The sequence below is a fragment of the Leopardus geoffroyi genome, chromosome A2 (assembly GCF_018350155.1).
Source record: "Leopardus geoffroyi isolate Oge1 chromosome A2, O.geoffroyi_Oge1_pat1.0, whole genome shotgun sequence".
Taxonomy (NCBI): Eukaryota; Metazoa; Chordata; class Mammalia; order Carnivora; family Felidae; genus Leopardus; species Leopardus geoffroyi.
In genome coordinates, this window is record NC_059331.1 from 21024191 (window position 1) to 21051930 (window position 27740).

Sequence of the window (27740 nt, forward strand, 5' to 3'; positions counted from 1 at the left end):
CCCTCCGCAGCACTGACTGCCAGGGAAACGGTGAGGGTCAGGGGCTGAGGCGGCCTCAAGAGTGAATGTGCTTAGCAGTGGGAAAGTGGTAGAGGTAGCAGCTTTGACCTGCTGGACCTGTCCAAATGCAACAAGCATAGAGCAGAGCCCTCCATGGGGGTCCCTCCAGGGACTTGCCTCCTCAACCCAGGGCCCCAGCATCTGTTCAGGTTGCAAGGCCATCAGAACTGGGTGAAAACCATGGCTCTCTCCTCCTGTAGTGTACCTTGCACACGACTCCTCAGGTTCCGCAGCCCCTACAAAGCCCCTCCTCAACTCAGGTCCTAAATCCTGGGTCTAGGGTCCCAAAAATCTAGGCCCTGAGAATGCATCCTTCTCACCTGTCTGGTCTCAGGGCCGTGGGCCCAGGTTTGGTTGGGTCCTTACTCCCACCAGTCTAGCCTATAAATCTTAGGCCAGCAACCACAGGAGACTTCATTTCTTAGGAGAGTTTTATTCATTCATTGATCCAATATTTACAGGGGCCAAAGAAGTCAGGCTGTGCTCAGCACAGAGAGGCAGCTGCTATACTGGCCAGCCATCCCCTGCCCCAGTCACTATGTACAGATAAGGGGCCTGCTTAGATCACCTTCAAAGCCATCTGGCAAAGACCATGGGGCTATGTTTGGGGCCCAGCTCGAGACAGTGCTGGGCCCATTGCCCCTTGGCACTGGGCTCTCTGGAAACACTAGGCTCTGACTGGTTGTCTCAGTCCTGTTGTCCCCCACCCTGAGTGCCTTGCAGAGGCTGAGGAAGCTGGCGTGGCAGGGACAGACGAGTGGGGTCAGCTTCCTAGAAGCAGCCCAGTCTCTGCTATCCCTAAGAGGAGGGAGACATGGTAATACTGAGGGACTGGGCAGAGACTCCTCTGAACCCCAGGCTCCAGGGACAGAGCCCATTGCCAGGGCTACAACACTGAAGGCAAAGCGGCCCAGAGCCCTGCTGCAGAAAGCAGTCTTGACAAGCCCGGCTGAAGCCAGGAAGGGAGTTTAGAGGTCAACAAACAGCTCAAACACTTCTCTCTGCTCAGGCCATGGGACCCCAGCAGGCCTCTCGCCCACCCCAGCTAGGACACCCCACTCCCAATCCAGCCCAGCAGCCGGGTTCCTGAGTTTGGAGCTCTCCCAGGGGGAAGGAAGAGTAGACCTGGCTTCCTCACAACGACTGGGGGCTGGGGCTAGAGCAGCAGGACCCAATGCCCCCCTACCCTAGGCCTCTGGCTGTGACCCTGCAGGCATGACCCCGGCATGATGCAGGGACCTGGGCCCACCAGGATGACAACTGTTGGAAAGAACACAGTCAGGAAGCTGGCTATGTCAACACAGTGGTGGCAAGATGGGTTAGAGCCCAGAAAAATAGACGTCTCTGTACGTAAAATATATACTCTGCTGCCGAGGCAGAAAGGCCAGGTCCTGCCACTCCACAGCCGGCTGTGGAGGAAGCTGCAGCAGCACACTGTGCCCCAGCTCCAGCTCCTGCTTCCGGAGCACTGTGGGGCTGCCCTGCCCTGCCAGGCCCTGGGACACATTGCGGGGAATCCAGCCTACCCATTCCCGGGGTGTGAGCTCTCCGGCTGAAACTATTCAGTAATACTGGGAAGAGGGGGAGTGGGGCAGGAAAGGGGCCCTTGTGAGGGCCATGCGGCAAGAGCGGGCTGCAGAGTACAGGCCGGCAGTCCTCACTGGCGCTTGGCCTTGTAAGGGCGCGAGCGTTTCCGCCGGTCAGGTTTCCGCTGCTTGTGGAGCCGGCCGATGCTGACCCCTTGGCGCCGCCGCACCGAGATGTTCTGTTCCACCAGGTTGGCCAGCATGCCTACAAAGAGGCAGAGGCCCTTAAACAGATGGCCGGATGTCCAGCAGCCACCCTCTTAACAGGCCACGGCCTCAGGGCAAGAGCTAAGGCTCTTCGCTGCGCATCCTGAGCCCCATAGTCTGCTCAAGCCCCAAAAGAGGCCTGAGGGACATGGCCCTAAGCAGGGCATGCAGTGAGTCCCCTCACCTTCCTGGGCCAGCATGGAGATGAAGGTACAGATGAACTCATCGTAGTTGTGGGTCCTTCTCTGGTCATCAATCTGTGGGAGAGAAGGATGAAAACACTGCAGCCCATCTCCCCAGAGCAGCCAGCAGTTGACCTGGGGAAGTCACAGCTCTGGGAAGACCCCGGCAGAGGTCCAGCAGCTGGAGAGATGACCCACCTTGAACTTCTTCCTCTTCTCCACTTCCTCCTTGAGGCAGGCCTCATAGTTTGCGATCTCTGCTTCCACACACTTCAACAGTGCCAGCAGCTCCTGTCAAAACCCCGCAGTGTACTCCTGAGGGGGTGCTAGCCAGCATCAAAGCCCCCCCAACCAGGAGGCAGCTGGAGGCAAGGATGAGCAGCCAGAGTCCACAGAGCCTACCAAGGCCCCTGCCGCTTCCCAACCCAAACAGGCTTCCTGGCGCCTGGCTTCAACCTTCACACCAGAACTCCAAGGCCCCAGCACCTGGGCGGCAGTGCCGCAGACCCTTCCCGCTGACAAGATTAGATGAGAAAGCCGCAGAGGGACTCACCTTGGGTGAGTACTTCTCCCCGCTCAAGGGCTCACCGGGCCTGGCCAACCCAGGCTTCTCTCTGCCGTCTGCAGATTCCACCACCTCCTTCTCTTCTGGGCTGCTGGAGCCCTGGCTGCCTTGGCTTGGTCTGCTGCAGGGCGAGGAACCCTTCCCACACTCTGGGAACAGAAGGCACGAGAAGACTCATCAAAGTGCGGGACGCTTAGCGGTCACCTGGCCACCTCCCTCCTCTGGCCAAGTAGTCAGTGAGCCAGTCCCAGGCCCACCTGTCAGTGCCAGAGGACTCAGCACACCATCCTCAGCAAGATGCAGCAGGCCTGTGCTGATGACAGGACCCAGGTCTCGTACAGCACGATTGTAGCGGATGCAGTCAACACGCAGCAAGCTGTCATCCTCTCCAAAAAGCACCTTGGAGATGTGGGAGGTGACAGGGCTGGAGGGCCGCGTCGGGTTAGCTGAGCGAATGGGCGACCGCAGAGGCGAGTTGAAAGCACTGCCGATCTCGGAGGCTGTGTCCGTGCTCTCGTTGCTGGGGGTGGGCGAGGGCTGCGGGTGTGTAGGAACTGCCACGGCTGGGCTCGCGGCCCCGCTGCTGGTCTTGATGGACAGAGGAATTGAGAGGTCTTTCTGGGACTCTTTGAGCTTTTCGGCCAAGACATTGATGGTGTTGGGCTGCAGCACTGACAGCTGCCCGTCCCCAGAGCCGCTCAGTGGTCCTGGCTTCCCTGGCCCCTTTCGCTTGTACCTAGGGGGCCCCAAGGAGAGGTGAGCCAAGGGAAGGGACCAGATGACCCCACCCAGCAGTGCCCAGAATGGCCCTGAACACATCCTGGCCTCCAGGGACTGGCACTGCAGCTCCTCACACTCCACAGCCATAGCCACGTGTCCTCAAAGGACACCTCTATTCCAGCTGCCTGACTGTGGCCTTTTGCCAGTGCCGTGTCTTCTGACAGAGCTGCTCCCCACCCCATCTCCTCCATCCCTGCTCCATCCAATCCCTTGAGGCCTAGCCGAAAGACCACCTCCCAACAGGACATGCCTTGTTGTCTGGTTAAATGTCTTCAGCACTTCCCCAAGCCCTCCTGGAGTCTTGGGGACCTGGGACCTGGAGTCAGGCCCTGCATGCCAGCCTCCCACAGGACCCTGCACTCAGCAGGGTGCTCAGTGCTGTCTGCTAAAGGGCAACCTCAGATGTGGGCTGGAATGTTCAAGAATAGGATCTGCAGCACTAAGAGTTTGAAGCCTTAACAGAGCTGAGGCTGACCTGATGGCAGAGTTGGTGTTCTGCACATCGTCGTCCTCATCATCCTCGTAGTCGTCCTCATCATCCGAGTACTGCTGGGGCGGGCGGACTGGAGCTCGGCTGCGGCCCACACCTGCTGCCAGGTCTTCCTCCTCCTGGGGCAGAGAGCCAGGGCAGCCATAAGCAGGGGCCAGTTAGCCCAGCCTGGGCACAGCACTCACAGCCAGAAAGAAAGCCAACACGGTTCTCCAGGTCAAGTCCACTGAACCCCAGGTGTTCCACAGCCCACCCAATTCCTGAGGAGGCCGCTGCCCACCTACACGACCTGCCTATGCAAGGCCTCTAAGACAAACAGAGCTCTCTGAAACACATACCTTTATTTTGCCAACCTAACTCATTGAGTAGTACCCAGGAACATGCCCTAAACATTCTGCCTCACTGCTGTATGGGTGGATTGAGAGTCGGAGGTTTCTCTGCTTCTCTAAGCCCCTACGGAGGCTTCTGGGTAGCAGAGGAATTTGGCCACCTAGGCCTAGGTATAGGGTGAACACCAAGGAACCATGTGAAGAAACTGCCTGTTGCAGCCTCTCAAGAGAATCCTGGAGGGGCTCCTGCAAGGGTGCTCCCAGCTCACCTGCATGGGGGACTTGGCATAGTTGTGATTGTCCAGAAAGGCCGGCAGCCGCTGAACAATGGGAGTGGGGTTGGGAGGAACCCCGTTGAGGCTGCTCCCTGGAGGCTTCACCACCAGCTTAGGTTTGCTGGGAGGGCTGTGGCTTGGAGCCTGGGGGCATGAACCAGCCACGTCCTCCACACCATCTAAGGGGGCAAGGAGCACAGGCAGGACCTTCAGCCAGATCCTCAAGAAAACCTGTCCCCAGCCCACCGTCTCCCCAGTGTCGTGACACAGCACTGCTTCCTCCTCCCTTGCTGGAGGAGAGGGGAGCTAGTTGGTGAGATGAGAGCCCGCAAGCTCTAGGTCATGGGCCCACAGCAACACGAGAAGGACGAGATGGGAAAAGGGAGGCAGAAAGAAAAACGCCTCTTCAGAAAACCAAAAAAGGGAGTATCTATTATAGAGAAGGCTCAGGGGTTGTGGTGATGTCAGCCCTTTCAGGTGCCTTTCTTTAGGGAAGGACTGCTCTCCCTCCGTGTTCCAAAGAGAGAGGGCTGTAGGCACCGAGCTTCATGCCTCCCATAGGAGCATCTGAACCACTGCCCAAGTGCCTCCACACAAAAGACTTGCTCTGCTTGGGTCTCCCAGCTCAAGCTATGATGGGGTTGCTCTGAGGTCAAAAGGAGGCCCCAAGATCGCTGGTACCTGTGTGAGTGCCCTCAGAGGCTGCTGGGGCCCTGCCTGCCTCCAGCGCCAGAGGGGACTTGCTGCTGGCTGGTTTGGACTCCTCAGGCAGCTGTGGCTCTTGAGACTTGTGGGTCTGAATCAGCTCTGGCTGCGTCACCCTAATCAGCTAAGAACAGAACCCAAGCTCAGAGGAGTGAAGGCAGACCCCAGCCACTCCCTTGGACAGCAAAAGGCCTTGGCTCTACCTGTTCGCTCACAAGGAAATACAACAGACAAACACAAATCTCCTTTTAGAACTTATTCTCCCTTCTCACCCCAAGTCCCAGCTTTTCCACAAGGAAAGCAAAGGTCACTTGAAGCTCAAAAGACCCACAATGAGTGATCTGGGAACTAGAGACACATGCCCCAGTGTGGGGAAGAGGGATGGCATGAGGGGTACCCACCTGCTGCAGGGCCTCCAGTACTGTCTGACGGTTCACCTTTAGCACATGCAGCCTGGCCTCATACTTGATCCTGCGGTCGGGCACCACCGCCATCAGGTTGAAGCGGATGTCATGGTAGGGCTCCCTGCAGTCACAGCCGCAGCCGTGAGAGCAGCTCCCAACCCAGCTCCGCCATCAGGTGGAGGCAAACAATCTGGCAGGGCTCCCTGAAGTCACAACTACAGCCAGAGGTGCAGGTCCCACCCCAACAGGCGGGCAGGAGCTAGCAATGCACACCAGGCACCTGAGCACCTGGTGCCTTCCAAGGAGCTGTGTGAGGGGCCTGTCAGGAAGTGAGCCAGGACACTGGACCACATAGGGCTCCACAAGGCCTGCCCCTCCCCAGCCTGTCCCAAAGCAGGCCATAGGCAGCCTGGGTGAGAAATTGGGCAAGGAGGTGGAAGCCCAAGATCTAAGCTTGACCTGGCCGGACTCATCATGTGGCCTTGCATGAGTCATTTGGCCTCTCTTTGCCTTCCCTTTTCTGTGGCCCTCCCGATGGGGGCACGGCTCCAGAGGGTAGGGCAAGCACAGAGCCCTTACCCTGCGGTGGCGAGGCCGATACGCTCCATGATGACCCGCCGGGCCTTGTCTGTCCACTCCTCATCCTCCCCCCAGGGCCCTAGGGAAGACCAAGATGAGGAATCAGCAGGTGGTGAGCCCTGAGTCTGGGCCGGCCAGGAGCAGGAAGGAAGATGGAGAGCAGCTGAGCCAGGGAGTCTGGGGTAGTCAGGCAGTGCAGTGCAGGGTGCCATCCAGCCAGAGACAGATGTCCTCAACACCCAGCCCCCTGCCACTGGGTCCCAACACCTGAGGACCCTAAGGCCTAGCTCCCTAGAAGGTAAGCAGAAAATGGGCCCCGAGCCCAGAGTGCCTACCATGGTCAATGGGGTAGACCTTCAGCCCATCCAGCTCAAAAAGCCGGCCTGTGATAGGCACATAGCTGACAAAGTGGAATGCCTCCATGGTCCGCACTGCACTAAGGCCATTCTGCTTCTCAGGGAGGTGGCGTGGCTCAGGCCTAGGGAAGAACACACTCAGGGCCCAGGATGAGACAACCGCTCCTCACCCCCACTCCCATCAGCTCCCACAGCTCCCACACACCTGGCATGGCTATTATGTGCTTTGGCCAACTCTGGGGCATTGCCAATCGCATATCCTTTGCTCTAGAGAGAAGAAAATAAGATGACATCAAAACAATTTCTCAGGTGGGCGGGCCTCTGGGTGGGAAGCAAAGCTCAAAAGAACAGGCCTGGAGGCATTTTTAGGAGCCTGAAGAAGCATAGATGGGATCCTGAAAGGTTCGTGTGGACAGGAAAGAACTCTGGAGCCCCAGAAAGATGGGGTTAGTCTTACACGGTAATGAGCGGACACTGGAGAATAACATGGCCTGATAAAGACCTGACAAAGAAAGTCCCGACATAGTGTCACTTAAGGAATGTTCCTTTCTTCCTTCAGTCTTTCCTGGCAATTGTGCCTAAAATTTAAGGGTCAAATGTAATGTACGTCACTCGAAAAGGAAATGGCCTCATAGTGTCAAATGCAATGTGGTAGCACTGGGAGTCAGATCTGCCCAGCAAGCTATGAGCCAGGATTGAGGCACTGCAGCTTACCTCAGGGCTGAAGCCTTTGGTGAAATCCTTCATGCGACTCAGGGTGGGACCCAGGTCCACATTGCTGCAGTTCAGGAGCACGCTCAGCAGGGCATGAGTGGCACAAGAGTTGGGGATCAGCTGTGAAACCAAGAACAGTCACTCATACAGAGTCATTCACCCCAAGCCATACTCATTACGAATGGGGACCCAGAGAGGGACAGTCATATCTGGATAACAAAACTCATCAACTTCCCTCATCTCCATCCAACATTTGTTCATTCAACTAAATACCCACCAGGTGTCTGAGGACATACAGAGTGGACTCAGACACCACGCTGCTCTAAAGATACTCCCTTTTTTAATGAATAAGAGCTCAGTACCTTCTGCCAGGGGACTTCTATAACCACCACTCCTGGTATCTGCCTATCTCCTTCTGCTTTCCCCCACTCCCATGTCCCAGGCAAAGACAATAGCAGCATCCCACCCTCCAGTTGGAACACAGAGCCGAGCAGACCTGATGGGCAAAGAACATGTTATTCACAATATCATCATCAATCACAGACGTATCATCCACCAAGGTAGAGACCTTGCGACGGGATCGGCGCTCTTCGATCCATTTGAACAGGAAGATGAATCCATACACTGGGCTGGGGAAAAGTAAGGGGCAGAGCTAGACCAGCCAAGTGGGGGAAAGCAATCAGCATTCTCTTTCTTTTCCCTCCTATTCCCATGCACCGTGTTACCACTCAGGTGCCCTTCCCGTGATCCCACCTCTACCCTGGCTTCTTCCCAACACTGCCTAAAGTGGCCCTGAGCCCTCACACCCCATGAGCCTGCTGCAGGCAGAGTCAAGCCTCAGCTTCTGGCTGTGATGCTCCAGAGGTACATCCTGTGTCCTCATGAAGTCTGTGGTTCTGGGATAAGAGATGAAAAGCTGGAGCCCATGGCCCAGGACAGGGTAGGACAGAAAGTGAGACAAGAAGACAAATTCTGATGGAGGAATTTAAACACTAATTCTCATTGTGAACCCCAAGGCCTGGGCCCCAGTGTAGTTAAGAAAGCAAAGGAACACCCATCAGTCCCTTCTTTTCTGGGAGATAAAAACAGACCTCTCCGTTCATGCATGGTAGTCCCTCCATACCTCTATTCTGTAGGACCACCAAGACAAAGGCCCTGAGTGAGGCTGGTCACCCAGGAGGGGCCTCCTCAGATGCCACACACCAACCAATCAAAACCTTTGTGAAGGGATTAAAGCCACCCGCACACGGGCACGTGAAAGCAGCAATTAATAAATTACAGCAGGCACTGCGTGACCTGAATCAAGAAAAAGGGCTGCCTTCCTGCTCTAAGACCAGAAAAGGCAGCTGAACTGTACTCGAAAGGATGGTTAGATTTGTACTGGGGGAGGGGACTACTACATACAGGGAAGTGCTGAAGACTGGGATAAAACAAAAATATCCACTTGTTCAGGAGGGAACCCAAAACCGAGGGGTGCTTCCATGTATGAGATTTTATAACTTGTGATTCCTATACTACCTCCCTTGAGGGTAACTCATCGCCCGGCCCTTCCCTTGCCCTCAGGATGTACGGGAAGGCCCTGGCACCAAGCCACTCACCCCTGGCATTTGCTCTGAAGGTCATAGATCTCTTCCACCTGCACCCCTTTGACACCTGCGATCAGGGAAGGAAAGAAGTCGGGAAAGGCAGCCCCTGGCTGTGGTGCGAGGGCACAGAAGTGGGCCCCCTCCCGCCAAAGCCTGATCCGACGGGTAGGAGAGGCTCTTACCGAAATCTTCCACCAGGAGGGTGAAGAGGCCTGGGTGGGGCGACAAGAGGAGCGGGTTGGTGGTCAGGCAGGCGCGTTTCGGGCCCACCCGGCCTCCCCAGCCCCCGGCCCGCCCGGCACCCTCCTCACCAGGGTCGCTCTCCAGCTCCAGCCAGCCCTTATTCATCTTCCCGCGGGGCGGCCCCTCAGCGCCATGTCCAGGCCCTCCCGACACCCCGCCGCCCGCGCCGGGAGCCCCCGCCGCCCCGGGGCCCCTAGCCCCACACACAGACAACGGGCCCCGTTAGCGTCACCCGTCTGCGCCGGAGACACTACGTCACCACGGCGCGACGCTCTCCGCCCCGCCTCTGGGATTGTCGGCCGCGGGATCGATTCCTGAGGTCCTGGCGCTCGCACGGAAGGGCGGGGCGAAGGGGAAAGGGCGGGGCGAGAGCCGTGCTGGGCGCGGGCAGCGCGAGAGGAAAAGGCGGGGCGAGATGAGGGGGTGGAGCGAGGGCGGGGTCGGGCGCAGACTGCGCGAGAGGAAGGGGCGGGGCGGGCGCGCGGCCGTTAGCGCGCGGCCGTTAGCGGTCCTGCTCCGGCGACGGTTGGTGTTCCGGTAGTCCCCGCGGCCGCAGTCTCCCTAGGTCGCAGTGCGCGTGACCCGGCCCCCGTTTGCGCGCTCGCCCCCTTCGCTGGCGCAGTCACCGCGCGGGGCGGCCGCCCGTGAGGTAGCTCCCACGGCTTGTGACAACGAATAAAGCTCCGGACAGCAGAGCCCTCGGCGACAGCTGGGCGGGCGGCTCCGGCCGGGAGCGGCGGCCTGTGCGCTATCGGGAGGAGCGAGCGGCGGAGGCGACCTCCGGCCCGGGCCCGCACCAGCCGCCCGGCAGGCGCGACATGAACCTGGTCTGGCATTCGCGGGATGCTCCTTGAGCCCCTTCTCTGGCTATTACCTCCGGGGGACGGTTGTGGCCATACCGACACGTATTTTCCAAATCATTGTTTATTCTTGCGGCGGCGGGGCCGAACACGCTATTTTTAATTTTCTCAACAAGACTTTACCCAGCATTCATCCAGTGAAACAGCTTGATAACCGTTTCAAGGGAGCATCCGCTCGGTTAGGAAGTCTCGGACTGAGCAGCTCGTGGAAGCCGGCATTTGCAAAGTCCCTCCTCAAATGCTCTGAAGATTGTTGAGTCTTCCCGTAACTATCAGTGTGCCCAGAATCCCATTCAAGGAACGTCTTGGTCCAGCGATGCAAAGCACTGACGTTTCAAGGTTTTATTTCTATTGTGAGATGGCCGGGATTTCCCCCCAACAACCCGGAGCCGCTCAGTAGCCACTAAAGTGGATCCCCTAGTGGACGCCCTCCTCCCTCCTCTTCCAGCCCGCCCAAGTGCTTTTGTTGAATAAGAAGCCCTCAGATGTCATTACTTCTGCAAGTGCAACTCAAGGGTCAGAGGAGGAGATGGAACAAACACAAAGAGAGGAAGAGCAGTCTAGTCTTAGTTTTCTGAACAGCTAGTTGCCTTAGTAGTTGTATCCATGGGGAACAGTTGACAGTCCCTGCAGATGTTCACGCTCCCCCGCTGTGATTTGAGGACATGGGTGCTGGAGTGTCTGTCCCTGGAGTGACCTGATTCACTCAGCTCTCCTTGGAAGAAATGCTGCCGTCCTCTCCCTTCCTTCATGGGAGTGGATTTTATGTCGTTTTCATTTGTCTCTCTTTCAGGGATTTCCCTTTCAGGGATTTCCCCTTTAACCAATGAAAACTAAATTTTCAGTCTGCTGACATTTGTTGGGGGAGGAGTGGCAGGATGTCCTCTCCACTCTGGGACATCTTACTCTTGGCTCAGATCTAGACAAAGACTGGGAACAGACCAAACGTCAATGGCCTGCTGAGCTGGGTGAAAAGTGATGTGATTTGTCAGTGTTCTCTCTTGTCTCCCACTAGGGGGGGTTCTTGCTTCAGGCAGTCAAAATCCCAGGGGCTTTTTTTTTTTTTTTTTACTAGGAAAGAGCTACCTTCTCTAAGCTTTTACTGGGTGGAATTAAGGCACCTATACTTGGAGGCAAAAAGAACCTTTTTTTTTTCCCCCTGAGCACTCCCTCATGTATTTAGTAGGCACAAAGGAAAAAAAGACCCACTTAGGTCAAGCAATAATTCCAATTCTTACTCTGCTGAGTGATAGCAGTAACTCTGATCTTGGGGAAGTGCCTCTCTGTGACCTCTCTGTGCCTCAGTCTCATCTTGAAAATAGGGATAATGGTGGTACCTCCTGCATGAGAGTCTTTGTGAGTTAACACATGTAAAATGCCTAGAACAGTTCTTAACACAATATTTATTGGCTAATGCTAGCCTTGATACTTGGTGGGTCCCTTTTATTATGTCACATGAGTTGGGAGGTGAAGTACACTATTACTTTGACCCTGTGGAATCAAGTGTAGAATTAAATTGCTGACCAAGCCCTGTTTGTATTTATAGCTGGAAGAGCCGGTATTGTCCTCATAATAGTATAGAAGAATTCAAGTTAGGAGAGAGAGGCAGCAGCGAATGAAGACTATTAAAGAAAAGAAGAAGGAACGTCAAAGACTGAGGTAGAGTAGGTGATGTAAGGGAGTTTGGGAGAAATTGTCCAAAGGCCTGTGGCGTATGCTACACTTGTGTGGCCTTGAGGGCTGAGGTTGGGTAGTATGGAAGCACACACCAGTGGTCCCCCGGAAGCTGCCCAGCAACCTATGCTCCTGGGGCTGTCCCTAATAACAAAGTGCTGGCGCTGGAGCCCTAGATTCATATCCTGGCTCTAACACTTGCTAACACTAGGTGACCTGGGACAGGTTACTTCATTTCATTATGCCTCAGTTTCCTCATCTGGAAAATGTGCATACGAGCAATGCCCATTTTTAGAACCGTCTGTAGATTCTTGCTTACTGGCAATAGTGCTTCGCAATAGGAAATTCACACTCAATTTTAGTATCATTTTTTGATGCTTTATGAGCATGGTACCACCAGAGATTCAGAGTATGTGGCAGAAGAAACAGTAAAAGAGTAAAAGGGGATTTGCTCTTGCATTCATTCAGTCTACACGGGCAGCACAGCCAACGGGAACAGAAAAGCACAATCTTACATAATTCAGATAACTTGGGTACGGTTTGTGTTTTCAAAAAATATTCAATAAAAAAAGAAACTGATGCCTTAGCCTTTTGATATTTTGGCCTTTCCTCAGACCCATGGAGGCATTTTGAGGGAAATGTCACATTGGTAGTCGGCAGGGTCCTCAAAGACCACCTTGTACTTCTTCCTTCTCTTGTATAGAAAATCTGCCAAGACAAGGAGGGTAACCCAAAGGAAGCCGTCTTCAGGGCCTGGTAAGAAAGACTGGAGGTTCTGTTCAACCGCATTCCGACCTCAGCAAAGGCCACCTGTGTATGGCAACAAACTTGCTTCTCTGTCTGTCCTACTTCCCAGATTCTCTAAGATCCTGAAGAACTCAGTCAGGGTCCTTGATTTTTTAAATGTTCCAAAGTTCAAGAAACAAGTTAATTAAAGCCACTTGAGACAAAAGTATATGAAGTGTGCAGTTGTAGCCAATTCCCTAAAAAGTGGCCAAAATGTATAACTGATACCATGTAACACTTCATCCCACCCTCCATCCTTGTCAAAATGTCCTCTTCCCAATACTGGACTCCTCCTTGTATTTAGAGAGATGGTTATACTCCCAAACTGAATTCTTAACATTCTCTTCCAGTTTGCCGGCTATGCCTTCGAGAACCTGGGGATCCCGAAAAACTGGGGGAATTTCTTCAGAAAGACAATCTCAGCGTGCATTATTTTTGTCTTGTGAGTATAAGGTTCCTTCTCAATGTTTCATGGCATTTGCTATATAGTCTGTTCTCTGTTTTTCATCCAGCCTCAGATTTATAGCCCTGTTTGTTTTTCTTAATAGCTTTTTTCTTTTTTTTAATGTTTATTATTTATTTTTGAGAGAGAGAGAGAGAGAGAGAGAAGGTTAGAGAGAGAAGGAGGCACAGAATCCAAAGCAGGCACCAGGCTCCATCCGAGCTGTCAGCACAGAGCCTGATGCAGGGCTCGAACCCACAAACCATGAGATCATGACCTGAGCTGAAGTCTGATGCTTAACCAACGGAGCCACCCAAGTGCCCCAATAGCTTTTTTCTTTTTAAAACATAGTTTTTAGGGGCTCCTGGGTGACCCAGTTGGTTAAACTTCTGACTTCAGCTCAGGTCATGATCTTGTGGCTCTTTAGTTCAAGCCCTGCGTCGAGCTCTTGTGCTGACAGCTCAGAGCCTGGAGCCTCCTTTGGATTCTGTGTCTCCCTCTCTCTCTGCCCCTCCCCCACTTGTTCTCCTCTCTCTCTCTCTCTCTCTCTCTCTCTCTCTCAAAACTAAATATTAAAAAAAAATTTTTTAATCCTAGTTTTGAAAAGTAATACCAGAGGTACCTGCTATAAAATCCTGGCAGTATAAAGTATGTACAATTAAACAGTACATTCTCAAACAGTATTCCCAATACTTCTCAAAACAGCATTCCCAATCTTTCCCCCTCTCCCCAGAAGCACATGCTATCAACTGTCCTTCAAGCTGTTGTTTGCACTATGCTGTTTCTTAATTAGCTGTAATTTGCGTACTATAGAATGTACCCATTTTAAGTGTACAATTTGATGAATTTTTATAAGCTCTTATATCATGGGGATATAATGTATATCCTCATGTAAACACTGCCCCAATCAAAGTAAATATTTCCATCATTGGAAAGTTCCCTCCTGCACTCTTCTAGTCAGTCCCCTCAGAGATCATCACGTTCTGATCCATAGATTACTTTTGCCTTTTATTATACTTCATATAAATGGAATCATACAGCATTTGCACTCTTGTTTCTCGCTTCTTTTGCTCAATACAGCATTTTGGAGATTAACCCATTTCATTGCATGTACGGGTAGCTTGTACCTTTTTGTCCCCTAGTAGTATTCTGTTCTATGAATATTTTATAATTGGCTTATTTATCCATCTGCTGATGGACATTTGAATTGTTTCCATTTGAGGCCTATTATGAATAAAGTGGCAATGACTATTCCTGTACAAGTGTTTTTGTGAACACGCATTTTCACTTCTCTTGGACAAATGCCTAGGAGTGGAATTACTGGTTGTATGCTAACTGCGTGTTTAACTTTATGTGAAGTTGCCAAATCACTTTTCAAAGAGATTGTACCAGTTTACACTCCCACTAGCAATTTCTGAGAATTCTGGTTGCACAATATTCTTGCAGTTCTTGCAGAACTTGATATGGTCCATCTTTTTCATGTTAGCCATTCTATTAGGTGTGTACTGGGATTTCATTGTAGTTTTAATTTGCATTTCTCTGTTGACTTAAGATGTTGAGCTTCTTTTGTGTGCTTACGGGCCATTCACTTATGTTCTTTTGTGAAGTGTCTGAACAAATATTTTTCCTTTGTAAAAGTAGAGCTATTTTGTCTTATCAAGTTATAAGAGTTTTTAAATATATTCTGGATATAAATCCTTTTTCAGGCATGTGTATGCTTTGTCACTATTTTCTCCAAGTCTGTGGCTTGCCTTTTCATTTTCTTAATGGTGTCTTTCGAAGAACAAATGTTTTTAATTTTGATGAAGTTCAGCTTATCGGTTTTTTTTTTTCTTTTATGGTTAGTGCTTTTTGTGTGTGTCCCAAGAAATCTTTGCCTACTCATTGAATTACCTTGGTGCGTTTGTCGAAGCCAATTAACCATGTATCTTTGGATCTGGGTGATTTATTTTATGCCATTGATCTGTGCATCATCCTTACAACAGTACTGCATTGTCTTGATTATTGTGGCTTTATAGTGTCTTGAACTCAAGATTTATAAATTCTACAGTCTTTTTAAGATTGTTTTGGCTATCAGGTCCTTTTCCATGAAAATCTATATTTAGCTTGTGAGTTTTTCCTTAAAAAATAAAAAAAGCCTGTTGGGATTGAGATTGGGGTTGCAGTGAATTTATAGGTCAATTTGGGAAGAATTGACTAATAAGATTGAATCTTCCAATCCATGGATGTCATATGTTTCCCCATTTATTTGGGCCTTTTAAATTTTGTCTCAGCAATGTTTTTTTTTTTAATTTATTATTTATTTTTTTATTCAGCAATGTTTTTTAGTGAAATCTTGCACATCTTTTATTAAATGAGCGCCTAAATATTTTGTGACTCTCATGCTATTATAAATAGTATTTTAAAATTTCAGTTTCAAGTTTGTTGCTGGCATATATAAATGCAGCTTATTTTGTATGTTGATTTTGTACCCTGAAATCTTGTTAAATTCATTTATTTAGTAGTTTTTTTATTTTTAAATTTTTTGGTAAATGCCTTAGGATTTCCTGTGTACACAGTCATGTAGTGTGAATAAAGACAGTTCTACTTCTTCATTTCCAACCTTTAAATTTATTTATTTTATTTTGTATTTTTTTTAATTTACATTCAAGTTAGTTATCATATAGTACAACAGCGATCTCAGGAGTAGATTCCTTAGTGCCCCTTACCCATTTAGCCCATTCCCCCTCCCACACACCCTCCAGTAACCCTCTGTTTGTTCTCCATATTTAAGAGTCTCTTATGTTTTGTCCTCCTTCCTGTTTTTATATTATTTTTGCTTCCCTTCTCTTATGTCATGTTTTGTATCTTAAAGTCCTCATATGAGTGAAGTCATGTGATATTTGTCTCTCTCTGACTAATTTCGCTTAGCATAATACCCGCTAGTTCCATCCTGATAGTTGCAAATGGCAAGATTTCATCTTTTTGCTGAGTAATGCTCTAGTGTGTGTGTGTGTGTGTGTGTGTGTGTGTGTGTGTGTGTGTGTGTGTGTGTATACACATACATACATATGCACCACATCTTCTTTTCCAATCTTTAAATTCTTTTCATTCTCCTTGCCCTATTATACTAGTTAGGACTTTCAATCTAGTGTTGAATAGGAATTACATGAGTACATATCCTTGTGTTATTCCCAGCATCAGAAGACAGCATCCTATTTTTCAACATTAAAATATGATGTTAACTGTAGGCTTTTAATCAGATTGAAGAAGTTTCCTTTTATTTCTAGTTTGCTGAGGATATCATGAATGTGTGTTGAATTTTCTCAAATGCTTTTTTATTTTTACATCTACTGAGATGATCATTTTTCTTCTTTCTTTTGTTAATGTGGTTTGTTACATCAATTGAATTTTTTAATGCATTTGTGGTATAAACCCTGCTTGATCATGATGTATTATCCTCTTTATATGGTACTGGATTCAATTTGCTAATATTTTGTTTCATTTTTACATCTATACTTGTGAGAAAGATTGGTCTGTGATTTTCCTCTCTTGTAAGTCCTGTGTGGTTTGGGTACCAGGTCTTGGCTAATCTCAATGCCTTTACAAGCATATACGTTTTCAACATAAAAATAAACATACTATACACAGTGTTTTGTATTTTGCTTTTTTTTTTTTTTAATCTCTTAATACTTATGAAGATCTTTCCCCATGGAACATATTGGTCTAGTTTTTTTCTTTTAATAGCTAATTGGTATTCCATGGTATGAGGGATTAAAGTATTAAACTGCTCTTAAATGACATTTAGATTATTTCTGATCTTCCACTGTTGATTTTTCTGTTTATAGAAATAATAGGTGTTCATTGTAGAAAACATTAATAATAGGAGTATAAAAACAAATCACTCATATAGTCCTAAAGACCTGAGATAATCAGTGTTAAATAGATATGTTTAAGCCTAATTGGGAACATAAATCTGTAATTCAAGCATCCTCAAGTCGTCTAGCCTTGTAGGGTCACCCTTCTATAATGTCAGAATAAAATAACCTGAGCCCCCATTGTATATTACATGTAATCACTGCAGCCAGTCCAGTGCCCTCCCCAGTATTTTTGGAAGATTCTTGGGGTGGGGCTGGGGTGCTGGCATTTTTCCAGTGTGCATACACATACATAACAGTTTATGGGTACATGAACAGTTTGTCTTCTTTTTTCTTGATTTCCCATTCTAGAATCGGCTGTGGGGGCTTTTCAGAAACAAAAAGGCTTTTAAAGTGTGTTTTTAAAGAAAAGTTCAATTCCTTCCCCTCCCCAATAGGGCAGAATGACTACAGTCAGATTTTAAAGCCCTGTTTCCCTTCCTGTAGAGAATACACTCTGAGAAGAGCATATTCTGTACCAAGGGTCAGTACAGTGGGTGGCCTAAGAGTGTGGGTTCTGTGGGCCTGGATGTGAATGTCAGCTCTGCTGCCTCCTTGCTGTGTGGCTCCAGCCATTTCACTTACCATCCTGTACCTCGATGGGCTCCTCTGAAAGAGGAGGACCACAATAGCATCTGTATCACAGGGTTATAGTGAACATAAAATGAGTCAGTACACAGCATTTGTTTCCCCAAAGGGCTCAGCACACAAAAGCAATCCTCAGTAAATGAGAGGCAGTGTAGCACAAACGTATGTAAGGGCTCAGGTTCTGGAGTCCTGTAACCTATAAAATGGGATGATGACAGTACCTACCTCTTGAAGTTGTTATGAGGATTAAATGAGTTAATATTTGAAAAGCACCTAGAGCACCCAACACATTACAGTTAATTCTGTGTAAGCCCTTTGTCAAGTAAATTACCTGTAAATGCATATACACTGTATATCCTGCCCAGCACTATATACCCTGTCTTCTTCCTCACCCCATTGCACTGTTTCATTGATCATCAATGTTGACAGCCTGCTTCTACTGCTCCCCCAGATCCTATCTAGCAAGCTGCCTCAGAGAGGCCAGTCCAACAGAGGTTTCCATGGATTCTTGCCGGAAGACATCAAAAAGGAGGCAGCCCGGGCTTCTAGGAAGGTTAGAATCCCCCAGTACAGGGGCCTGGGCCTTGGGATAGGCCTCTTCTCATACCTCTCTGATCGTCCCTGTTTCTGTTCTTTTCCCTACCTGTTAGTTTAGAAGTCAAAGGACTCCTGGATTTCCCAATTGGTCCTCCTCTTAAGTTGCGTGCTTCTCTGGGGTGTAGTACCCTAAGTGAGGAGAGGGAGCAACATCCTGGGAAAACAAATAATCTAGTGCCACTTGAAACGCAGCTTCAGGGTGCTCCCCAGAGCTTTCAGGTCAACCAAGGAAAGGGAATGGCTTTTGCTTCATAGAATTTCCCTTCCATAGAGTGACGTGCCACAGAATGTCTGTTTGTCTTTCTTGGGGCCCTGAGCACTGCCTGGGATCTCATTTGCAGATCTGCTTTGTGTGCAAGAAAAAGGGAGCTGCCATCAACTGCCAGAAGGATCAATGCGTCAGAAACTTCCATCTTCCTTGTGGCCAAGAAAGGGGTTGCCTTTCACAATTTTTTGGAGAGTACAAGTGAGTGACGAAGGGGAAATGTCGGGCTGCCCTTTCGCAAGTTGCTCTGAATTGGCCACTAAGGAAATCAGAGTCCAGTTCTCACGGGCCTGTTTTGATTCACTGGTGAATCTGTCCCACCATTCAATAATGAGAAACAGTGTCTTGGCTTGGTGATTTCACAGGGGTTACTTCTTGCTTCCCATCCCCTTCTTAAATTACAAACAGCTGGGGTTCTTAGACAGCTGCTCAGAGCTAAGCGGGGCTTTCAGGAACAGGAGGCTGTGGAGATAGTCCCCGGAGTTTTGTTCAGTTGGGGAACAGCTGTGAGGAGGCATGTGGGCTGTTCCTCCCCCTGCTCCCCTCCTCCCCACGAGCGAGGAGGTTCGCTGCGCAACGGCCTGGGTGGTTGCCCTTCCTAGGCCGGGCAGCTGGAAGACAGCATCAACAATGAGCCAAGTAAGTCTGTTTACTCTGCTACAGATCATTTTGTGGAAAACATCGCCCAACACAGGACATCCAGCAGGGGAAGGCAGGGGAGGAAAGCTGTGTCTTATGTTGTGAAGACTTATCCCAAGCAAGTGTTGAAAACATCCAGAGTCCATGTTGTAGTCAAACTGTCTACCACCGCAAGTGCATACAGGTGGGCCTTTCTCTGCCCTGGGGACCTCCCACATTTTCTCTAGTTCACAGCACCTTGGGAATGCTCAGGCAGTCTCGGCTTCCGTGCTCCATCCTGGAGGCCTGTATGCAGGGGTGGTTCCAGGCAGTCAGAGGAAGAGTCAGCCCAGTCTCTCGTCACTCGTGACTTGTAAGACCTCATTCATGATAACATTTAGACTGAACAAAATCCTTAGGATGGCTAGAGCAAATGAGTTTAACCTAGAATGAGTCAAGCAGCCTCAAAATCAGGCTTATTTCCTGAAATAGAAGGAAAAGGACCCTGAACGGGTCAGCACTGCCAAGCCCCACAGCCAGAGATGACAGCTGAGGCACTCCTGGGAGGTTTCTTGAATTGAGCTTGGTCTCTGGTCTGATACCTGGATTTGCACCCTTCACACTAGCTTACCCATAGCTCTTCAATGGAAATCTCCAGTCAAGCTCTCTTAGCAACATCCTCTTTGTGAAATGAGGGTTGGGGTGGAGAGGAGGTGATCAAAGATGGTGTTTTTATAAACACAACGCTCTTCCATGTTTCTCTTACAGAAATATGCCCACACATCAGCAAAGCATTTCTTCAAATGTCCACAGTGTAACAATCGAGAAGAGTTTCCTCAAGAAATGCTAAGAATGGGAATTCATATTCCAGACAGGTAGTGGAAACTCTAAGGCAGGGATTGAGCCAGGGAGTGGGTTGCTAGATTTCTAGAGAGGAGGTGAGTGTGAGGGTAGTTCAGAAAATGAAGAAGCAGCCCATGCCTTTGTATATGGGAAAGAGGGAAGGAGTGGAGGGAGGGCTTTTTAGTTATAAAAAGAAAAATTGGGAGGGAATCATGGGGGTTGGGGTAGACATGTTCCTGAAAAGGGTCCTTGGGTATCAGAATTCCGTGGTGGGTTGGTTCTTGAATTCCAGTGGGGAACTAAGGAACACACCCCCCCCCCCCCACCCCCGCCCCATGTTCCACTCATCCTGCCTCAACCCTCTTCCACTGTCAGGCCGCTCAGCCTATCTTGTTTAAAATAGTCAGGCAGGCTGTTGCACTCTTTTCCTGTGCTAGCTCTAGTTCTTTCTACTTCCTCCCAGGTTTCACCACCGATTACATGCCCCTTACTCAGTATTTCTTCTCCCACTGTAGAGATGCTGCCTGGGAACTCGAGCCAGGGGCTTTCTCGGAGTTGTATCAGCGCTACCAACATTGTGATGCCCCCATCTGTCTGTATGAACACGGCAGAGACAGCTTTGAGGACGAAGGGTAGGGAAAGGCTCCTGGATAGAAAGATCTCTCATTGGTGCCATCATAGAGTTAGACCTTGGCACAGTTATTAGGAGCAAGAAACTTGCTCTTGTGTGCAGACCTCAGGGTGAACTCAGGTCCCATTCTCACCAGTCCAGGATTCACTCCTGCACAAGTGGACAGGTGCCCAGGGCAGAAACCCTCAGATCCAATTCTTTCCCAAATCCACCTTTTGAGTGTCCGTGCCTGACTGCGGGGTCCGGGACTTGGCACTCAGCCACATGTGGGTCACAGGTAAAACGTATGGTGAAAAATGCCTGGGAAGCCCTCGGCAAAGGCCTGGCCTGTAGCTAGCCTCCCGAGAGTGATAGTGTAATATTTGTCTCCACGACCCTTGGCTCTTCCTGCAGGAGATGGCGCCTCATTCTGTGTGCTACATGTGGATCCCACGGAACTCATAGGGACTGCTCTTCTCTTAGAGCCAACAGTAAGAAATGGGAGTGTGAAGAGTGTGCACCTTCTGCTGAAGCCACAGGTGGGACCAGAGGGATGGTCTGGTCTAAGAACTGGGGTGGAGGTGGGGGAACTTGTGGTGCCTGGGAAAGGGGGAGGGCTTGCCACCAGACGGGGACTCGTGGTTGGTGCCTTTAGTTTGGGAAGGAAAGCGGCCAGGTAGGGGCTTAAGGACCTGAGCCTGAGAGGCAGAGGGTTGAGTCTTCCTCTCCCACCTTTCTTTCACCACAGACCACACACTTGAAAACTCAGGTGCCGTCCCTTGCTGCAGCAGCACCTTCCACTCCGGGGGGCATTTCTGAAGAGACACCAGCCTGGAAGAGAACCCAGGCCCTTCTTGTACTGATTGGCCAGGACCTTACTTACTAGAAAAACCAGAGTCCTCTGGTGGCAGGAGGGGCCACTCCTGGCAGTCCAAGGGTGTCAGAATCACTAAGAGCAGCAAAAAATCCAAGTAACAGCTTCTGAGTAGTAGCTGCTGAGCACATTTGGGTATGAAGCTGTGCTCCTCCATCAGGTTTGGGAGAGGGGGCCCTTTGGGACTGTGAGACAAGGAAAGGGGGCCAGCAGTGAGAGTAAGAACCTAGGAAAGAGAAGTCCCAGGGGAGATGCCAACCTTGGAACGTGTTAGTGGTTACGAGAGCATCTCAGCTCTTTCTGCCTCGTCCCCAGAGAGCCCTCTTCTCTTCTCCCACCCTAGTCTGGTTCTCATATGCCTCTTCTTACTTCACCCACGTTTGTTATTATGCAAATAAAGGTTTTCTCTCCATTGGTGTCTCCTCATAAATTCACTCTGGAATTTATCTAGCATTCGGAGGAATCCAGAGGGCAGAGTGAGGAAATAGAAAACTCGTGCTTCTACTCTATAAAATGCGGTGGATAAATGTAGAATTCTCAGCTTAGAACATAGACATGTTGCTTTGGAGGGAAGCAGTTTGCAGGGAAATCAACTTTACAGGTGGGGGCAGAGAGTTCATCGTTGCACAAATAAACACAGGCTCCCATCAGGGAGGTGAGCCCACAAAGGAGTTTACACTGGACTGAGAATGGGCCACTATTGCAAGGCTTGGGGCCCTGGGCCCCAACCAGGGCAGGGACTGCCATGCTCACACTGGGTGGAAGGACTCCGTTCACTCAGGCGGTGCGGTCGGCAGCGTACCTCCACTGAAAACTTTGCTGCCTGGTGACTCGGGCATTTCTTTCTGTCTCGGGTAAGGGAGCCATGCCAGGACAGCCACATTAGACAAGGCAGCTAGGAATCTGGCAGAAGGTCTTGGGAGAAATTGAATGGAACCTATCTCACATTTGTTTGTTTTTAATGATTTTGTGGGATTTAGATTAGTGGGGGAAACTCAGGACCTTTGCCAGATACTCAGTTCTCAGGGTCTCACTGAGTCATTGTCACCGATGACAGAGGATAGGGTTCTCCATTCAAATGTTGCTGACCCGTGGGGACTTAACATCCTTGGTGCTTACAGTGATCACTTTCAGATTTGACCAGATTCACTTGGAATCACATGGGGTGTGGGGTGAGGTACTTGTCTTTTTACTAGTATTAAAGTAGATAGTAAAGTAATGCAGAATTTTAAAAGCCTTAAATTGAGAAGTACTAAAAGGAGAGTATAATGAAAATAGTCTTTTGAATTACCCTTCCCTACCCTTGTCCCATTCCCTAAAGCCAACCACCTTCCATTTTTTTTAGCCATTTCTTGATTTATTAATCTTATATATTACTGACTTCCTATTTTGTTACATAAGGATCTAGCTAGCACCTTTAAAGCCTTTCATTCTCTCCATCTTTTATCATTGCATCACAATCTTTGTTACATTAACCTTCAGTATTTACGTTAGTAACCTTCAGTTTACCTATTATGACTATGTAAATGCTGTGTACTTCTGAGCCAGGCAGTACACTGGGATTATTTTTCCTCTCTTGGACATTGGTTCTTTCCTGAAATGAATTCCTATCTCTTTGTTAATTGCTCAATTTGCTATGTACCTGTGGCTAATTCTCAAATGTTCCACATGACAATTACCTCAAAATACAGTTTCCCTTATAAGCCAGACATCAGGTCACTATCAGCTGCCCTTCTTTTCTGGAAGACCTGCCTCCTCCTAGAGCTCACTGCTCACTGGGCCTACTGCACAGCTAACACCCCAGGGCTACCCACGACTGAGCCTTTTTTCTTCCTTTTCTCTCTGGTGATTTTGATGACTCAGTGTTGTGTTTCCTAGCCTGGCTTCCAAGAACACCTTGTCAGAGCTCTGCAAGAGACAGAAGAGTTTTTAAATTGTGGATTTTCATTTCAAAAATCCATTTTTTACCTATCCTAAAGACTCAATTCTTATAATTCACAACTGAAAGACACTTCCAAGATTAAGACTTTAGTTCTTAATCTAGAATTTCTATAACTTGGGTCACCAGGCATATTCTCAAGACATCTGGGGTAGTATCTTTGAATCTACTTGTGGGGCACCTGGGTGGCTCAGTCAGTTAAGTGTCTGACTCTTGATTTTGGCTCAGGTCATGATCTCACGGTCGTGAGATCGAGCCCCATGTTGGGTTCCGCACTGGGCATGGGAGCCTGCTTAAGACCCTCTTTCTTCCTCTCCCTCTTCCTCTGACCCTCCCCAGATCTCACTCCCTCAAAAAGTAAAAATTTTTTTAAAAATCCACTTGTATACTACTCAAGTGTGAGAGGCGCCATCTTAACTGAAAGTAGTGGGCCTCTAATAGCACTTTCTGGGCTCCAGCTGCAGTGGACGGGAGGTAGAGCTTGTGGTGGGGGTGCCTTTGTCACCCAGACATTCAGCTCCCTGAATATCTTATGAGTACCTAGCATGTTCTTATGGGAACAGCACACGTGTGCATGCACACACTCCCACCCATTAACTTTTTCTTCATCTCTGTACCTTTACTCTCCATTTATATTAATAGCCAATACCATTCTTGTAGACTGGAAAGTCCCCAACTTTGAAATGTTCTCTTCTTCATCTGGGCCTAATCAGTCATTATCCACTAAATAACAGGGTTTTTTTTCTTTCTTTCTTTCTTTCTTTCTTTCTTTCTTTCTTTCTTTCTTTCTTTCTTTTTTTAAACAGGGCTTTTTTCTTAAACAAACTCTTAGTTTAGGATAGTTTTAGATTTACAAAAAAAAAAAAAAAAGTGTGAAGATAGTACAGGGAGTCCCCAAATATCCCAAACCCGGTTTTCCCCGTTATTACTGTCTTAATATGGTACATTGTTACAATTAATGAACAATATATTATTATCAACTAAAACCCAAAGTTTATTTAGATTTCCTTAGTTTTTACCTAATGTCTCTTTTCTGTTCCAGGATCCCATCCAGGATACCACATTGCATTGAATCGTCATGTCTCCCTAGGCTCCTCTTGGCTGTAACAGTTTGTCAGATTTTCCTTGTTTTTGATGACCTTGGCAGTTTTGAGGAGTACTGGTCAGGTATTTTGAGAGCCCTCAGTTTGAATTTGCCTGATGTTTTTCTCATGATTAGACCAGGATTATGGGCCTGGGAGAGGGAGAGCACACAGGTAAAGTGCTGTTGTCATCACATCATATCCAAATTACATTCTGTCAACAAGTCTTCTGCTGATGGTGACCTTGATCACCTGGTCAAGGAGTGTTTGTCAGGTTTCTCCAGTGTAAAGTTACTTCTTTTCCCCCCTTTCCAGACTGTGCCTTTTGGAAGAAAGTTACTCTGTGTAGCTCACAATTAATGAGCAGGGATTTATGCCCCCTCCCTCCTTGAGGACAGAATATCTAATTATTTGGAATTCTTCTGCATGGGAGATTTGCCTATTCTCTCCCATTTATTTATTCAGTCGTTTGTTTATATCAGTCTAGACTTAGGGATATGTATAGTATACTCTGAGTTATAATCCAGTACTATTTGATTTATTTTGTTGCTCAAATTATTCTAGCTTTGGCCACTGGGAGTTCCTGTGTCCTTTTCACATACCACTATTATTGTGTGGGGGTTTTTTTTTCTGTTGTTTTTCTGAGCACTTCTTTACTTTTTGGAGCTACAAGATGCCCCAGGCTCATCTTGTATGTTTTAAATATGTGTTTTCACAAATGGTGTGTCTATTAGAAATAATTAGTGTTTTATAACTCAGGTCCTAAAACGAAGAGTTCACTTGAGGAGGGTAGAAATAGATGTTACATAAAAATCCCAAAGCACCTTCTCTACTTTCTCTAATTCTTACCTTTGTAGGAAGCATAAACTAAGGCCAGAATCCCAGAACTTCCTCCTATTTCCCTTTATCCTCAACTACCCTCTTTCTAATCAATTTGAGTGTTTTACAAACGTTTGCATTCCTCACTATCCCAATTGCCAGGGCTCAGCTCTAGACCCCTGTGCCTCAGAGGACTGCAGGAAAAGCCTTCTGTCTTCATGGGTTCCTATGTCCACTTGCTTTGCTGACACATCCACTCTTTTCCCTTATGCTAATTGCCATAAAACATCTGCTAGCTCTTCACTTAGAATGGCTCTGCTGAGATTGGCATCCAAGCAAGGCCTTCCACAAATACGGCCCTACTCTTCTGCATCTTCCTGTCAAACAGGCACTCTGCCCTGGCTACCCTGGAACCCTGGCCCTGAGCATGAAGTCTGCACTCTGGAGAGCCATACATAACCTTTATCCTCAGCTTGTTGAATCCAGCCTAAGGGCCATTTCTTCACCCTTAGGCACTGCCACTGGTCTCTGTTTATACTCCTATTAGGGCTAGCATAATTCTCCACCTGATCCTACAGTTGTGGATCTATCTCTCCCACTAGATTGGAAGCCCCCTAAAGGCAGGGACCTGTCTGTCTTATTAACGTTTCTCCCCTCATGGTGTCTGACTCTGGACCCCACATTCAGAGACAGTTTGATGTCTACTGCATTGATGGAAGTGCTTATACCTTGTATGCATAAGCCTGTTGTTTTACTGTCAAACACCAGAGGGCACTGTCAGCATATTGAGGAAGAAGGTTATAACCCTTTAGAGCTGGAAGTTTGAAAAGTTTGCTTCTATTCTGGGATTGTATAGGACTTAATTCTCTTCACTTGTTCTAAATACATCCATTTGCGTTTATTCATGAGATATGCTCCTACTGGATTTTGAAATTAGTATAAAAGTTATTAATGACACTTTCATCCCAGGTCAAAGACTCAGACAGGTCTGCCTTCATGATCTATCCAGACCCAAAGTGATTGTCCTAATTGCAGCTGCCCTCCTCCTACCTCCAAAAAATGACTGCCAGTCACAAAGGACATGGGTGAAACAGTTCTGTTCTTTTGCCCCACCCTCCTTATATACCACACACACACACACACACATACACACACACACACACACACACACACACTAAGGCCTCCCTCTAGTTAGTGACATCAATGGCTCTAACCTAAGGACCAGGCAGGAGGTTGCTATGAGAAATAGCAAATCCATTGGCCCTGCCCCCAGGGACCCTGTGTTAGCTCCTGTGTGCTCCCAGGCTGGAGGTGAGTTGCAGCATCTTTGGGGTCCCCGGGCATGAGAAATCTCCCTACTAACTAAGCCAGGACACCCCATTCCAGAGGCGTCTGAGATTTGGCAGGATCTCATGCCTTGTACATTTTTTTTTTCCAGAAAGCAATGTGGCAATTGGAGGCCATAAACCAAAAAGGTGATATTTTTCAGAAAACAAAAACCCAAAACCTTGTTCTAGCTTCTCTGTGGCAAACCACCTCTAGTATGTGCAACAGCATGAGACCCACATGGAAGGAGAGAGGCCCAGGGCTCCTCCCCCTTGTCTTTGGTATAAACTTGTTCCTTGACCCTGCCCTGCGAGCACCTCTGATAAACAGGAAGGCATCTGCGCCATCAGTGTCCATCCCCCTCAGAGCATCTGAGACCTGTCTGGGCCATCAAAGCCATCCCCAGCCCCCAGGAGCATTGTGGAGGGGACTCCAGCCTCACCAAAAACAATTCTCCATTGTGTTCCCCCCTTGGAAATCAGGGATTTGTAAACAGGCCCTACATTTAGACTGGTCCTGCCCTGTCTTTGTGCTGGTGTGTTGTTTTTTCTTCCCTAAACAATGTCCTTTCCAGCAGGCCTAGCAGTTCACACCATTGTCTGAGACCCTTGGACTACAGGAAACAGCACCAGATTCTTATCGGCTGGGGGTGGGGGGCAGCATGAACAGATGAGGTCATGTCCATAAACCAAGCTGCTGGTCTGCCACATCATTCTTCTGTATCTTTATCTGTGAGAGCAGAGCCCCCCTTGTCCTCCTAACAGGCCAATCTGGGCTTTGAGTGTTCCAACTACTATAGTTCCCTCCATTTGATGACAGACAGGCCTCTATTGATTCATTTTGGAATCCTTGCCAGACCACAACTGTCCCCTTGTCCTGGTCTTCCCTCTCTGTCCAAGGGGATGCTTATGGAAGTGAAACACACCCTGTTGGGATGGATTAAGGTACACTCCAGTCATCTTCCTCCCTGGGGGAAAGAGGTCAAGACTGGTCACCTGAGTCCCCCTCAGCTGAGTCCTTGAGTGCAAGCTACTAGCTGACTGCTAAGGCCTGGTGTGAGGTTAGGGGCTGGTGTCCCTTATAAGGCCTCCCTGGAGTCTGTGCAGCATTTCCCATCCTCGGTGAAGAATGATATATATATATTTTTTTAATTAAGTTCTTTCTTATTGTCCTCCACATGGGGAGAATGATCTTTTAAAAGGCTGCATTGAGGAACCAAAAGTTTCCTTAATAAAAATCCAGTGGGGAAAGTGAAAGGCTTCATTAGGACAGGGAATCCAGGGAACAGGCCCACCAGTGGTACCCATGGCAAAAGTGGGCAGGGGCCGGGCAGTGGGAAGTGGGCAGGGGGCCACAGCTGCTGTTGCCTCATCTCCTGTTCATCAGAGGGGGTGGGTGAATCTGGAAGAGAAGCCAGGGCAGGGGCCCAACAATCCTTGAGATCCTAGTCAGGAATTGTA

At 48.8% G+C, this 27740-nt stretch overlaps 2 protein-coding genes across 6 annotated transcripts; one reads left to right on the forward strand and one right to left on the reverse strand.

Annotated features, from left to right (window-relative positions):
- Positions 1–473: 473 nt before the first annotated feature.
- On the reverse strand, positions 474–9313 carry BAP1 (BRCA1 associated protein 1). 2 transcript variants are annotated; one of them, XM_045493048.1, is made up of 17 exons: positions 9130–9313; positions 9001–9030; positions 8831–8885; positions 7729–7861; positions 7233–7352; positions 6724–6785; positions 6498–6640; positions 6163–6241; positions 5581–5704; positions 5156–5303; positions 4469–4653; positions 3856–3989; positions 2858–3336; positions 2589–2749; positions 2234–2326; positions 2038–2110; positions 474–1851 (listed from the first exon to the last, which is right to left on the reverse strand). In XM_045493048.1, exons 1-17 carry the CDS (start codon positions 9164–9166, stop codon positions 1718–1720), a joined length of 2190 nt encoding a protein of 729 aa, XP_045349004.1. In that variant the 5' UTR covers positions 9167–9313; the 3' UTR covers positions 474–1717. The 2 variants fall into 2 exon arrangements, with proteins under 2 accessions (XP_045349004.1, XP_045349005.1); XM_045493049.1 differs by lacking the exon at positions 7729–7861 and having other exon boundaries at positions 9130–9149.
- A 240-nt stretch (positions 9314–9553) lies between these two features.
- Positions 9554–25862, forward strand: PHF7 (PHD finger protein 7). 4 transcript variants are annotated; one of them, XM_045493056.1, is made up of 11 exons: positions 9554–10260; positions 11468–11580; positions 12299–12351; positions 12732–12823; positions 17759–17860; positions 18246–18370; positions 18833–18992; positions 19556–19662; positions 20146–20262; positions 20655–20779; positions 24096–25862. In XM_045493056.1, the coding sequence occupies exons 2-11, from the start codon at positions 11537–11539 to the stop codon at positions 24158–24160; spliced, it is 990 nt and encodes a 329-aa protein (XP_045349012.1). In that variant the 5' UTR covers positions 9554–10260; positions 11468–11536; the 3' UTR covers positions 24161–25862. The 4 variants fall into 4 exon arrangements, with proteins under 4 accessions (XP_045349012.1, XP_045349014.1, XP_045349013.1 ...); XM_045493055.1 differs by lacking the exon at positions 24096–25862 and adding an exon at positions 20989–21526 and having other exon boundaries at positions 9557–10274; XM_045493058.1 differs by lacking the exon at positions 20146–20262 and having other exon boundaries at positions 9555–10908.
- The last annotated feature ends 1878 nt before the right edge of the window (positions 25863–27740 follow it).

What these genes read in the sequence shown, in the direction of transcription:
- PHF7 (XM_045493055.1), top strand. Translation starts at nt 11,537, where the DNA reads ATGAAGACTATTAAAGAAAAGAAGAAGGAACGTCAAAGACTGAG. An exon ending in GCGTGCATTATTTTTGTCTT is followed by an intron (nt 12,824 to 17,758) that starts GTGAGTATAAGG and finishes CTGCTCCCCCAG; the next exon opens with ATCCTATCTAGCAAGCTGCC. An exon ending in ACCTTCTGCTGAAGCCACAG is followed by an intron (nt 20,780 to 20,988) that starts GTGGGACCAGAG and finishes CTTTCACCACAG; the next exon opens with ACCACACACTTGAAAACTCA.
- BAP1 (XM_045493048.1), bottom strand. Translation starts at nt 9,166, where the DNA reads ATGAATAAGGGCTGGCTGGAGCTGGAGAGCGACCCTG. An exon ending in CCAAAGGCTTCAGCCCTGAG is followed by an intron (nt 6,786 to 7,232) that starts GTAAGCTGCAGT and finishes TCTTCTCTCTAG; the next exon opens with AGCAAAGGATATGCGATTGG. An exon ending in TACTGGAGGCCCTGCAGCAG is followed by an intron (nt 5,304 to 5,580) that starts GTGGGTACCCCT and finishes TTCTGTTCTTAG; the next exon opens with CTGATTAGGGTGACGCAGCC.